The sequence below is a fragment of the Chenopodium album genome, chromosome 18, assembly GCF_948465745.1.
Source record: "Chenopodium album chromosome 18, dcCheAlbu1.1, whole genome shotgun sequence".
Lineage (NCBI taxonomy): Eukaryota > Viridiplantae > Streptophyta > Magnoliopsida > Caryophyllales > Amaranthaceae > Chenopodium > Chenopodium album.
Window position 1 is genome coordinate 48327250 of NC_137851.1, and position 14842 is coordinate 48342091.

The 14842-nt window shown below is 35.3% G+C and overlaps 1 protein-coding gene and 1 non-coding gene across 2 annotated transcripts; one reads left to right on the top strand and one right to left on the bottom strand.

Moving 5' to 3' along the window:
* Positions 1–1250: 1250 nt before the first annotated feature.
* On the bottom strand, positions 1251–1961 carry LOC145592266 (uncharacterized). Its single transcript, XM_081648714.1, has one exon. The coding sequence runs from the start codon at positions 1959–1961 to the stop codon at positions 1251–1253; it is 711 nt and encodes a 236-aa protein (XP_081504840.1).
* A 12404-nt stretch (positions 1962–14365) lies between these two features.
* LOC145593316 (small nucleolar RNA R71) lies at positions 14366–14471 on the top strand. The gene has a single exon (XR_014102662.1). It is a non-coding gene; the product is annotated as a small nucleolar RNA R71 (small nucleolar RNA).
* The last annotated feature ends 371 nt before the right edge of the window (positions 14472–14842 follow it).

Here is a 14842-nt window from a genome sequence, read left to right on the forward strand (position 1 = left end):
AAGTCAAGATCAGTCAACAAGGCAAGTCAATTGGGCCAAGGCCCACTTCTCCCATATATGCAAAGGTATAAAAGCCATCAATATCACATTTGTACATATACACAAAAAAAGCCTCAAGCAATTAATTCTCTTGCATAGCTCTTTCTCTACACATTGTACTGACTTTAGCATCGGAGGGGCCTTCCTCGGCAACACCCCCGAGGCTAGTTTACGTGTATTTGCTGTGCAGGAAATCCTCGGCCCAGCATCACTTTGACCGAGCCCAGTCTTCACCACTTCATAGGACCTTCGGCAAGGTCCCATTGTTTTTATCCGAAACAGATACTATATTATAAATTGTCAGAAAATAAGTTATATATATATATATATATATATATCAGAAATTAGATTATAATGGTCAGGTATTAATGGACAGTATTTGAGTTACTCAAGAATTTTGTTAGCAAAATGGACAAATCATCAGTGAGCGGCTACCACACAAACATATTTGACCTCTGTATGATGGCTCTGGATCTTCGCAGTCAGCACCTTGCTTCAATTAAGAATGTTATTTCGTGGAGAAACATGTCATCAGTGCAATGATTGCTTTGATGATGAAGATGACAGAGACAATGTTCAAGCCTCTCTTCTTACGAAGTATTGAATTGCTGCGATTTGAGGAAGGTGGGTTGTTAATTGCTGCGTTTCTAGGTTGAGGAGGGTAGAGGAGGGCCAGTCTGGGTTTGGGCTCTTTTGGGTCGGTGGTGGTAGAGTTGTGGCTATGCTTCATCAATTGAAAACTATAGAATCGTGTTTGTTGGGGCTTTTTTGGGTCGGTGGTGGGGGAGGGTCGCCGGCACCGGGGGTTGGGAGGGAGAAGGTTGTCGGCCGCCGACAGGGGCTGAGTAGTGACAGTGGGTAGGAGGGGAGTATGCATTTTAAACTGGACTCACACAAAACCTTCTCTAAAAATTAGCAATAAAAAAAGCTAGATTAGAGAACAATTATAAACATAAGCTACTGAAATTTCTGAAAAAGATTTATTACCAATATGAAATTGTACAAAATGATACTACGTGCATGTTACCAGATAAAAAAACCTTTATTTATTTGTTGCTAATTTTAATTTTCTGATATGTATTATATATTGCTTTGGATTCATTAGCTAAGCTACTAGTATCATTTAACCCCAATATTATATTAGGCAAAACACCATTATTAAATAATGAAATGGGTTTGCTAGTCCTTTATTAGACCTTTCTATCAACTAATTAATTAGTGAGAATGTTAAGGAGTAAAACTCTAGTTCTCGTCAACCGCCTAATAATAGACTCTAACTCAACTTCAAGCTCTTCCATGGCACTTGCTACTTCCTCTAATCTCTTATTTGCCACTCCAATATCCATTGAATCACATCTCTCTAACAATCTTTGGCAATTTATTCGCCTTAATTTCGAGGCGAACGAAGAACTTTTACCATGATTAACACTAGGTATAGTAGTTGGCAATATAACAAGAGATAAAAGAGACTCTAAAATAGAAATAGTAGCCCCTTTAACCTCCCTCAAAACATGCACAACTACTATAAGACTATGGTCTAAAAGCGAAAGATCGGACGTGAAACATTTACTCTTCATCGTCCCTTTTGTGATTCTAAGACATTTAGCCACCTTCTTCTTGAGCTTCTTCCGGTGTAGGGTGTGTGCCATGATGTGGGCGTCGAAGTCAAACTCTTCAATCTTGGCTCGACAAAGAGTGTGTTGGAGGTCTTTGAGGTGTTGCTTGATAAGTAAATGAACTTCCCTTGTTGTACCACACAAATCTAACATCTTCAATGAGGCTTCCGAGATCTCTCGAACGGACAACATCGTCTCCTGTTGCTGGTGGTGAAGGGCTTGTTGGATGTGTGGTGAGTGTAGTAGATCATTTGCACATTTGTGGAGATCACTTAAATCAGTGAAATTAGGGCAAGGAGATGACATATCTTATTATTAAGGGATGATAATGACAATTTATTGACAAATAAATTGTGTATATCCTGATAAGTATTAACCTAACACAACAAGAATCTATGCTTTTACCTACTAATCAAATTAAAGAAGCCGCTAAAAACACAAAAATTGTCGCTAGTATAGTAGTTGAATGAAATCAAATCAAGGTTGAGATTATGGAATATGATCCTAATTAAGTAGATGTGATCTTATATAATTGTAATTGTAGAAAAACATCTAAATAAATGTAGGAAGAAGAACATGAAGTTTCCTTTTATGATGATGTACGGAATGTGTACAAAAAGCTAGGCTGGGAACAGCTGGTTAAATGTAGCATATTTGCCACTAGGAACCTTCCGTAGTAACGTACGTACGTGGTCGATTATATGAAATAGACAACGTACCAGGTTGATTGGCAAATGATTATATCTATTGCATGGAGGTGGTTAATTGTATGTATAATATTGTTTGTGTGTTGCATGTTGTAGGCGACAAAGGAAGTATTTCTACTAGACATGTCAAAACTCGATTCAAACCAAATCACTTTGAAAATTTAGTGTTGACTAAATAATTAATACTCATGACTTAAAATGATAAAGCCGAATACATATAAACCTGGAGTAGGGGTGCTTATCGAGCGAGTCGATTACGAGCTGAGGGGTGCTCGACTCAACTCGAAAACTTTTTACATGTGCTCAACTCGTGCTCGCTAAAGTTTCGAGCAAATAAAACATGCTCGACTCATGCTCGTTAAAGTTTCGAGTCGAGTCGAGTAGCTCACAATCTGCTCGTTAAAATTTTGGTACTTCTATTATTATATGTAGTGCTGTCAAATTTCAAACCGAAACCGTTTAACTGCCCGAAACCGACCGACCCAAATGAGAACCGAACCGATTAAAAACCGATTTTTTTGAAACCGAAAACCGACCCGAACCGTATTTTAGTAAACCCGAAACCGAATCGACCCGAATAATGTTAAACCGTATAAGGACCGAACCCGTTAACAAACCGAACCAAAAATAAACCGAACTGAAAGAAAACCGAACCGAAAAAGAACCGAACTGTATCTAACCCGAAACCGGTTCCAACCCGAAACCGTTTAAACTGGCAAAAAAACCGCTTACACCGAACCGTTAGCAAACTGCTACTCGTTTGCACCGAACCATTTAAAAACCGAACTGTTTGTAAACCAAACTGGTTATAAACCGAACCGTTTATGAACCAAACCGCTTCTAAATCGAACCGTTTACAACCTTTTGTATATAATTAAATGGATTTTTTTTTGATGGGAATATAATTAAATGGATTAAATATTAGAAATCTTAGAATTTTTTTTTTTTTTTAAAATAGCAAGGCAAATCATTCATTAATGATAATCAGTGTTCACAAACAAGAGCAAAACAAGCAGGCTCAGGCCCTGCCTCAAACTATTAGCAACACTACTGCCTCTAGTCATGTATATAAATGATTAAATAAGAAGTATATAATAACCTAATTGTAAACACACAGTAATACATTAATACACTAACTCTTATAATCTACTTCGTAATAAACTAGTAAGATCAGTATGACTAAACTTGAAACAGAACATAATATGTATTTATAAAATCAATGAGAATTTGTTTATAATATGATGCCTAAATAGTAAATATGAAATGATTCGCGACTTTATATAAAACTTGTGAACGAAAAAGGTTAGCAAGTACTATCAAATTTCAAACCAAAACCATTTAACTGCCCGAATCCAAACAACTCGATAAACATTTTATTTTTTGAAACCGAAAACCGACCCGGACCGTAATTTAGTAAACTTGAAATGGAACCGATATGAATAACGTTAAAGTGGTTAAACCATTGAAGAACCGAACCAGTTATAAACTAAACCGAAAAGAACCGAACCAGTTATAAACTGAACCGAAAAAGGACCGAACCAGTTATAAACTGAACTAAAAAAGAACCGAACTGTTTCTAACCCGAAACCGTTTCCAACCGAAACTGTTTGAACCGGGATAAAAACCGTTTACATCGCACCGTTAACAAACTGCAACCCGTCTGCACCGAACCGTTTACTACCCGGACTGTTTACAACCCGAACCGAATTAAAACCGCTTAAGAATAAACCGAAACCGAATCGAACCGATAACTATTTAAACCGAACCAAAACCAACCCGTGAGACAATTAAACCGATTCCAAACCGACCCGATTGAATACCGAACCGATTTCAAACCGAACCGAAACCGAACTGTCAAACCGTTTTGACAGTGCTAATTATATGTCTTTATTTATTTTTTGTTCAATTTATATTGTAATCCTTATTATATATAGATATTAATAAAAATTTACTCTTTCTTTTTTTATGATATAAATTAAGGCTTAATTAGTGTCAACTTTGTTTAAAGATAGTAACTTTATTTGCAAATTTTATATTAATAATATTTTATCGAGTTGCTCACGAGCTTATCGAGTCGAGTTAGAGCTTGCTCAACTCGTGCTCGTTAACCTCTCGAGTCGAGTCGAATTCGAGTCGAGCTAACTCGAGTCGAATTTTGACCGAGCGTTGACCGAATCGAGTAAGAGTTGCTCGCGAGCTGCTCAACTCAATTAGCACCCCTAACCTGGAGTATTTGGAAAGAGCTTGTATCGAGTCATTGATCAACCGACAATTATCAAAGTATTTTGAGTTTTCTTTTTTCATCTATATCTTTTAATTATTAGAGACTTTACAATCCGTTTGAAAGACCCATGAAATGTGTACGTAAAGGTTGTAAAACGATAATAAGTCTTTGATAAGACGAATCTTATAGCTTAATTATTATTGCAAACTTATAAGACATTAAAATTACTTTGTATTTATTAAAAAATTCACCTTATGATTATAAGATATAATTCTCGTTTCAATATTAGTTATTTACATATGTATTTGAGTTACAAATACTATCTCCGTAAGAGTAATTCAACAACATCTTAGATCGATATAAATATAATTGCAACAATTGTAAGTATATATGAGACTTTGTACGTGTGAAACTAGCTAGTAGATTTGAAAAATACATATGTACATGTACAATGTATCTCAAAGGAAACAGATAATGCATCATATAATGCATCTGTCATGTTGGTATTCAATAAGATAAGATTTTTGAAAGAAAATCTATGATGATGATCTGATAAAGATCCATAGTTTTAGGGGGTGATGCTCCTTGAAATTACTTAATTTGTCTTGCTAAGTAAGTGCCCTTAATTAGCTAAATTTGGGTGTACTACGTTACTACTATATTATTTAATACAAGTATCATATAATACAGTATTACTATATGTTAATATGTTTTTCTACACGTATTGGCCAGAAATTAATAGATCCAATTTTCCAAATCCGGGTTAAAGTATTTGGGAGGAGATATTTCATTTTTGTTGCGCACGAGTGGACTGTAGGGTGCTTTAATTTTTTATTGCATTCCTACTTATTTAAGAACATTAGTTAGGACTTAGAAGAGGCTCAACTTTTAGGGCCAAACTAGTGTGTAGCATTATTTAGTGTCTTTGTGCTAAGTATTGGAGTTAATCTTATGTTGTATTGGGTAAGAGTTTGAGTGAACTCTAAGTGTGAGTTGCTTTGAGTGAAGCAAGGAGAAAGAGAGAGTTTGAGAGATCAACTGGTTGATGAGGGATCAGTTGATAGGGGAACTCAAGTTCGTCGAGGAATTTGAGTTAGAGTCTTAGTTTGTAAAATTGTGATATGTTGTTTGCCCTATTATAATTAAGAGTTGAGTTTTAAAATTCCCTTATGGTCATGGTTTTTCTTCTCAATTAGGACTAAGAAGTTTTCCTCTCTTTACGCTTTAAGTTTCTTTAAGCTTTGTTTTTATAAATTCCGTAAAAATTACCCCACTCCATCTACAATACAATTCACCCCCTCTTATATTATTCATTCGAGTCAACCTATTTTTTCAGCCAAAACTTTTTTGGTGTAACATGACATCTATTTATTGTATACTCTTGTTTTAGGCGAGTCTTGTAATAGTGATCACCAAAGGTGTAAAAATTATGTTGATGAAAATGGGTGTGTTTCAATGTGTTAAAGGAACAGCTCAATTGAAATCTTAAGTCGATGGTTGAAATCCAAAAATATGTTTATACTCTATCTCTTCTCCTCACACAAGAGCCTCATTTTAAAAGTGAAGGGTGTTTGAGATTCGAAGTCATGACCTTTGCGTTACTCGGACTCCGATACCGTGTTAGAGGATTATCTCAACCAATAGTTTAAGCGTTGATTGAGGCTCAGGAATATGTTTTATACTATCACAATGATTGTGTAAGGAACAAATGGATATAGCAAAATTCGATATTTTAATGGACATGAAAGCTCATTTGGGCCATATATAATTGAAGCAAAATTATTGTGATTTCAAAAAAAAAAAAAAAAAAAAAAAACTCGTACATGTTTTCTATCCATATGCAAGCTTTATTTCACAGATTCAATAAAAAATTAAGAAAAATTTAAACCACATCATTTCACACCATATTTCATTCAAGTAATGCTTGAGATATTCATGTCCACACTCCAAAAAATTAAACGAGCTACCAAATACGTTTATGTTAAGAAGAAATTCAAATCTCACTTAATAATGTTCTTACATGTTAATGTTAACATATAAATACGCCAAAAATCCAGTCATTAAATTAATAAGTGATTATAATAATTCAGATCAAACATACCAAATTTAAAAAATTAAGATACTGATATTTTATTTATTTACTAGATTAGTGCCCGTGTATCGCACGGTAGTAACAATTTTTTACCATAATTAATCTGTGGTATAATATAAAAAATGAGGCAATTCATATGAAATATACAAATGCGATGTGTATAAGAAAATTGAAAAAATAAGGCCAAATTATTAAAATTAAATTGAGAAAAAAATTATTGTTGATTAGTTGTGTTGAAAATATTTAAAAGTTGTATGCATTATATTGCATTTATGATGCATGTTTTTTTCCAAAAATAACTATACAATGTACTTTTTGTTATAAAATTAAAGAGAAAGAGGAGAAATTAGGGAGAATCGATCAGTCTATATTATTCTATAGAGTGGGGATATATATATACATACAATATAAGTAGGGTTTGTTTAGATAACAATAAACCCTAGTTCTAGAACATTCCGAAATGATAAAGAAGGATAATGGATATCCATACATATTTCATAACACTCCCCCTTAGATGTCCATTATCGAAGAGTGTGCCTCGTTAAAACCTTATTAGGAAAAACCCTATGGGATAAAAACCTAATGAAGGAAAAAGAGTACAACATTCTTCGTAATACGCACGAGATGCTGCCTCATTAAAAACCTTACCAGGAAAACCCAATGTGGGACAAAACCATGGTCAAGGGAAAAAGAGTGCAGCGCGTATTTTCTGCCCCTGATAAATACATAGCTTGAGATCTTCTAGTGTCGCAGCAATGAATCCAATATGTTAGATATCTTCTCATATGTAGTAAAATATCACTCGTTGATCTTCGATACTCCTAAACTGAAATTGCATCTTCAAGTCTTCACATGAACATGTGAAGTGTCTTCATTTCACCATACATGTGTTTATCTCTAATATCATTATTTCAAATATTTGTTTAATAGTTGATTCAAAGGGTAAACTTATACGGTTATGACTTCTTCTGGAAGTCGTTAATAATAAATATTGATGATCATTATTTGATCAAACATTCATTAATACGAGTAACAATTTGATGACAAAACTTGATATTATTAATATCATTCTTCTCATATGAATTATAATATAACACATGTAATTATATACGCTAATCATGGTTCTTCTGGACCATAAGAAAACATTGTCATGCATAAGTGATCCATTGATATTCTTTAGACGTTTCATAATTGACACGATAGCTCTCTTGCAAATACAAATAGTAAATCTCATTAACTCTCATATGCTCAAACTTCAGGTTGAGATGTCAATAATGTTGTTACGTACATAGATTTTCAAGAGTTTGATAATAATTGCAAATTCAAGATATAAACTTTGTAGGACTGGATATTACAATAGGTCGTATATAAGTTCTTCAGGAACTCTTCTTAATTCATAATGTGCAATTAAATCGATGTCATCAATAATTTCATCACAATTATAAGCTCATTGGAATATTAATATCTCTTTCTAATTTTCCATCAAAGTTGTAAACATATCTTACTATACTTTGAATGAACATTTACATACACCACAATTATTGTAAGAAATTAATGCATGCAATATGAGATATAGAAAATATGATAACATATTAACAAATATACAATGAGTAATGCATCTAACAACTTCCTATATATGCAATAAATATCCATTAACTTATGACTCACACATGCACATGAACATAAGACTCAAAATGATGCAAGACATTGTACAGTGTGGATTTAAAAATCCATATTTCATTGGACTTCTAGTCCATAATAAACTTTTGATCATTAACATTATGTCGACAACAAAATGGACATATATTTCAAATCCCTTATTCACTAGTCCATTCTATCATGCATATGTATATTATTCATCGGTTCCATTGTGTACCGGTATCATAAAATTCCTATAACGTATATTTCGCATGCTATTTTACTATGATATCTGAATGCATTTCTCATTGGTACCATCATAACTTTTCTTACATAATAGGCCATCTATTATAATAATTCAGATATCTATACCACATATTAAGGGTATTTCTCGCACTATGGTATTAATATACTATTATTATACTTTAAAAGTATCAACTGCACTATCTTGCCATATATCGCATATTTATATTGGAACCGATCATACAAACTACACTTCAGGTGCAGTGATTTAAAGTAAATTGGCAAGATCTATCTTAATGTATGCACATAATATCATTATCACCATAATCAAAATATATCTCTCTATTCCTCTAGATGGGTCATAACGGTATATAAATCAAATCATAGATGTGCAACATATGTTGATACAAAAGTTGGCACGTAACTTTACAAAGTATCATTAGAGGGATCAACTATTTATAGTATTATAGTTTTGCCAACTTACTTCAATTCTTCCCCCTAAGTTGGTAAAATATGTTGGGGAAATTCTTCACCAACTTAGAATATAATTTCATGTGCATCAAATTTCATCTCGTAGGATAATCATATATATTCAACAAAGTTCTATCTCTTCTGGAGAATAGTGAAATTTTGTTCTCTTCTAGAGATCAATATTAATAGGGGGTAATAAATTGTGCAGTTGCTAATTTCTTATTCTATTCCTTATGTGCTGACATAACAAAAACTTGATGAATAAAAAGTTATACCGCAAGTGCACGGTATCTGTTGTTAGCAGAGATTTAGCAAATACGGGTCGAATCCCACAGGGAGGCAGAATCTATTAGTTTTTGCCTAATTATATGAACTATTTCTATAAACGAATAATGATTCGATGATTAAATTAACTAAAGAATGACAATAATGGAAATAAGGTTGTTCTCAGATAAATTAAAGTCTAGGGCATACGTTCGGTCCACCATGCTTATACCAATCCAAGAAATGCAAACAATCCATTAATAAACAAACTAGGTCGAATAATTAAAGCACTTGTTAATCCTATGGTCGGGAATTAACGCTTACGAATTAACATATGTAGTTCGGCCGCTAACATAATCAAATTCGCCAATTGTAATTAAGCCTCTAAAAATATGATCTTTCAATTCTAATTTTTATTAGCTAAATAATTAACTCATGATATTGGCCAATTACATGAATCAAACAATAAAGCACAAATCAATTGGAATTATTCAAACCCTATTTCATAAATTTATAAATAATCAAGCACAATTAATCAAGGTATAAACATGGCTTCCCTCACTTAGCCCTAGAAAACGACTACTCACTCATAATTGAAATAAACAAAACAAAAGAGATAAATAAACTAGAATTCATAATTAATAAAATAAAGAACGAAAGATTGAATGAAATACCTCAATGATTGAATTAATGGAGAATAATAAACTAGGGTTCAACAATGGAGAGAAAACAAAAGAAACGTTTAATCTAGAAAATAAAGCATAAGGGGCAAAATAAAATCCTCTCAAGTATTTATATTATTGCCTCATCCTAAACAAAATAAATAAATAAATAAATACATAAGCTATAATGCTATTGGATGATAATTTATGACGTGGCACGACACTCGACTTGATTACGTCAAACGACCAAGAAAAGTTGGAGCAGCAACGAGCTATAGCTCTCTGACGAGCGAGCTATCGCTCTTCGTCGAATGTAGCTACTGCCTTGGCGAGCTAGCTGGCGAGCTATAGCTCGCATAAGACTTTGCGTATGGCAGTGATGAGTTAATAGGCGAGCTAGCTTGCGAGCGATAGCTCGGAGCTTCCTTGGCTTGCTGCCTTACTGAGCTAGTACTCGAGCTATAGCTCGAGCTTAGCTCGATGCAAGAATGCTTAGCAACTCAAATTGTCAATGCACCAAAGGCTTAAAACGATCTCGAACTTGCAATAGGGACTACGAAACAACTCCGATTTGCTTCAAGGAATCTACATACATATATAAGCACAAGGTTAATGAATCATCAGCCTCAAATCAACATCCCTCCATCCAACGACTATTCGACAAATGCTGAATTCTTCCGAGAGCTTCCAAATAGCTATGAGAACTACCTGAAACATTAAGAAAACACAAACAGAGCATAATACAGCACGATAGTGATAACCTATGCATAAATGACTCTAAACCAACCACTAAGAGACTAAGAAGTAACTAAAAAACAATGAAAAATGTGCCCAACAATCCTATACAAATATGATTTATCAAATTCCCCCAAGCTAAACTGTTGCTTGTCCACAAGCAACACCTTAGACTCAAAACAGACGAATACAATAAATATGATTTCCAGGGAACCAGAATAAGACCAACCCAACTCTCGAGCAAGCAATCAAACCAGAGTTATTAAGATCAAAATTTAGCTCAGATACGAATAAAACTACCTTACATCATGATCCACAATTGAAACCAAACTTGGCCACAACCCATTTCCCAATCAAGCTAGTCGTCGCCGCACACCTTGCAGATTACGAACATTTTGATGCTTAAAAGGGTAATGTAACAACAATAAGAGATTACGTTCACTCAATCATTCAATACACATGCTGATCAAAAGGACTTTTTTTAAAGCTTGTAATGGGGCTAAGGTGAAAAGGTAGGATAATATTTAGGAAGATGTGAGCGAAAAGCTAACTTGGGGAGCATAAATATGAAAATGAACATGACCAAATGCAACCGATTGAAATGGCCTTTGCTATTCCATCTAACTTCACAAAAATCCTCCAAAATACTATGGAAGTGATGATAAAAAAAAAAAACAATCTACGGATTATTTATGAATGAAATTAATTTCTTCTCCTTTTCATTGCCTTTTTTTTCTGATTTTTTTTTCTCTTTTTTTTTTCATCATATAAACAAGCTCTTCTTTTCATTCTCTTTATTTCTTCTACTTCTTTTTTTTTTCTTTTTTTTTTTTGGATTGTTGGTAGCACTTCTCAACTTTTGATACAACCCCATCAAACTCAACTGACCATGGTTGCATAGAATGAGACCTGACATTAACAAACAACAGCTTATAAATGAACTCCCCCAAGCTAGACTTGGGAATAGTAACCAACGAGGCTAAGAGGCTTGTAATGTGGCTATATAACAATGAATGGGCAAGGCAACAACATGGGTGAGCAAAATGGGAACAAATGTATCTAAATATCATCTGAAGGCTACCTAGAGAAAAGGGCCTTTATCATACGCAACATGCATAAGTGATAACCAAATTACTAATAGATCTCAAACCGAGGTTACTCAAATAACGGATTGCATCAGTCACACAAACACAAAGTAGGGTGATATAGCAAGAGAATTGGCTAGCTATACTTGATACGGGACAACCAATCTTGCCGCTAACCATTCAATTGATTCACATAATGTAAAGTAGGTAGCATTGTATAGCACAAACCGACTGAATTTTAAACTCATAACTAAGGTCAAAAGAAACTCAAAAGAATCAAGTTTAAGTCCGCACACGGTTCGAAATCACAAGCATAGAAAGAGGACACAAAAATGCAAAAGAGAAAGACTTAGCCAAAACACTAAACTAGGAAAGCAATACACTTTTTTTCGTTATACGTAAACTCCGATCCCACTCCTAGTGAATGGTACAAACCGTACAACAATCCTACTAAAGCAAATAAAACTACACTATGAAAGCAATTAAAGAAAGACATCCCTCCCCCAAGCTAAATGAAACACAGTGTCCTCACTATGAAAAATGCATAAAGACAAAAGGGAAGAGAAGAAAAATTGCTCACCGATCAGAAACTGGACCGGGAGCAGCATCACCGGTAGTAAGAAGGGTTTCCTCTCGTGCAGTAGTGGTGGCAACTGTAGCGGGTTCATCAAACCCCTCTGTATTTCCATTACCTCAAACCCCTCTGTATTAGGGGCATCCAAGTCACGAATCAAGGAGTAAATTTCTACATCTCCTTCTCCTTTAGAAGCCTCCAAGGTGAGAACAGCTTCTAATGGATCGTTAGCTAACTCACGAGGCGTATCATCTCTCCCAATCTCATCAAGCACATAAATCCTGCAACAAGTATTCTCAAGCATAGGCGACTTCATCGCATTGGCTAGATTAAAAGTCACTGTATCATCACCAACAGACAAAGTAAGAGACCCATACTTGACATCAATAACAGCACCTGCAGTACACAAGAAAGGTCTACCTAAAATGATCGGGATATTTCTATCCTCCTCCATATCTAGAACTACAAAGTCAACAGGAATGAAAAATTTCCCAACCCGAACGGGAACATCCTCTAGAACACCTAAAGGGTATTTTATAGAACGATCCGCCATTTGCAAAGTGATTTGTGTGCATTTTAAAGCTCCCATATTCAACCTATTACAAACAGAAAGAGGCATAACAGACACACTAGCACCTAAGTCACATAAAGCTTTATCAATGAATAATGCACCTACATGACATGGGATGGAAAAACTACTAGGGTCCTTAAGCTTAGGTGGGGATTTATTTTGCAATATAGCACTACACTCTGCAGTTAGAGCGACTGTTTCTACACCACCAAAGTCTTTCTTCTTAGTAATCATTTCCTTTAAAAACTTTGCATACATTGGAACTTGAGAGACCAAATCAGTAAAAGGAACAGTTACCTCAAGGTTCTTGACCATAGTCAAGAACTTACCAAATTGTTGATCTACCTTGTTCTTTTGCATCCGATGTGGGAATGGTAGCTTTGGCTCGACAGATGGAGGCTCAGAACCTTTCTTTTTCTCTTTCTCAGCATCACTTGCTTTAGCTTTCCCATCCTTCGAGGTGGGAACATCATCCAAGGGCTTCTCTGCAACCTCACTATTCTCCTTCTCAAGATTTGCATCATCAGTAGGTATTTGTGGCCCTTCATAACTGACACCACTACGAGTAGTGATAGCATTGGCGGTCTCCTTAGGGACCGGTTGTCCTGGTAAGTGGCCAGGTTGCCTTTGGATATTGGTACCTGCGACTTGTGCAATTTGGTTCTCCAAATGCTTTGTCGTGTTTTTCAACTCCTTGATGCTATCTTCAGTATTTTGCTTCATGGTTGTCATCATTCTCATAAGGTTAGACATGGTAGGCTCTTGAGTGCCATGAGGAGGTTGTTGTTGTTGAGGTGGCCTATTGAAACCCGGAGGAGGATGATGAGAGGCCCCTTGTTGATGTAGTGGAGGCCTTGCAACAAATTGTTGAGGTTTAGGGTTGTGAGGCTGTGACCACTGTTGCTGAGGTTGTGCCCATTGTTGCTGAGGTTGAGGATTTTGAACATTATTGCTTTTGTATGAAAGGTAAGGATGATTCCTCCAACCTGGATTAAATGTGTTAGAATATGGATCATTTGATTGCCTTTGTTGAAAGGCATTCACCTGCTCCATCTGATTGGTGTCTTGAGAATTCTGAGCACATTGATATCCAAAGTGACCCTGTATACCACACAATTCACAAAAAAAATATGTTTGCGAAGGTTGAGAAGACATAGCATTAACAGATAAAAGAGAAGATTCTTGAGTGGCCTGCAATGCTTCAATCTTTGCAGTTAATTGAGCCATTTGAGATGTCATGAGTGAATAGGCTTCAACTTCCATCTTTCCTTTCTTTGGTCGCGTCCTTGGAGATGAGAAGTGGTTGGCTGCAAGATTTGCAAGAAAATCATACCCTTCCTCGATCGTCTTGTCAAGGAACACACCACCTGCAGCAGAGTCAACAATACATTTAGTCTCGGGTTCTAGTCCGTTATAGAAAATACGAACAAGATTCCACTTCTCAAAATTGTGATGCGAGCATGATCTTTGAAGATCTAGGAATCTATCCCATGCTTCCCTAAGAGATTCCCCTGAATCTTGAGAAAATGTTGAAATTTGGTGTCGAATCTTTTCAGTTTTTTTCAGGGGGAAAATATTCTTTGAGAAATGCTTGAGAAATCTTGCTCCACTCCGTCTCTTTGACAGTGTTCAACCACTTCTGAGCTCTATCGCGAAGGGAAAATCCGAACAACATCACCTTCAATTGATCTTGAGTGACTCCTTTGTGATGAACAGTGGAACATAACTGTTGAAATCGCTGCAAGTGATTAATTGGCTCGTCAGTAGGATGGCCAGTAAACTGATTTTGTTGAACCATACTGAGCAATGCGGGTTTGATTTCGAAGTTCTCTGCAGTGATTTCTGGCATTTTAAGACCCGTTGGAATACCATCTTGGGATGGTACCCCGAAAGAATTAAGAGACCTATTATCAGTCATCTC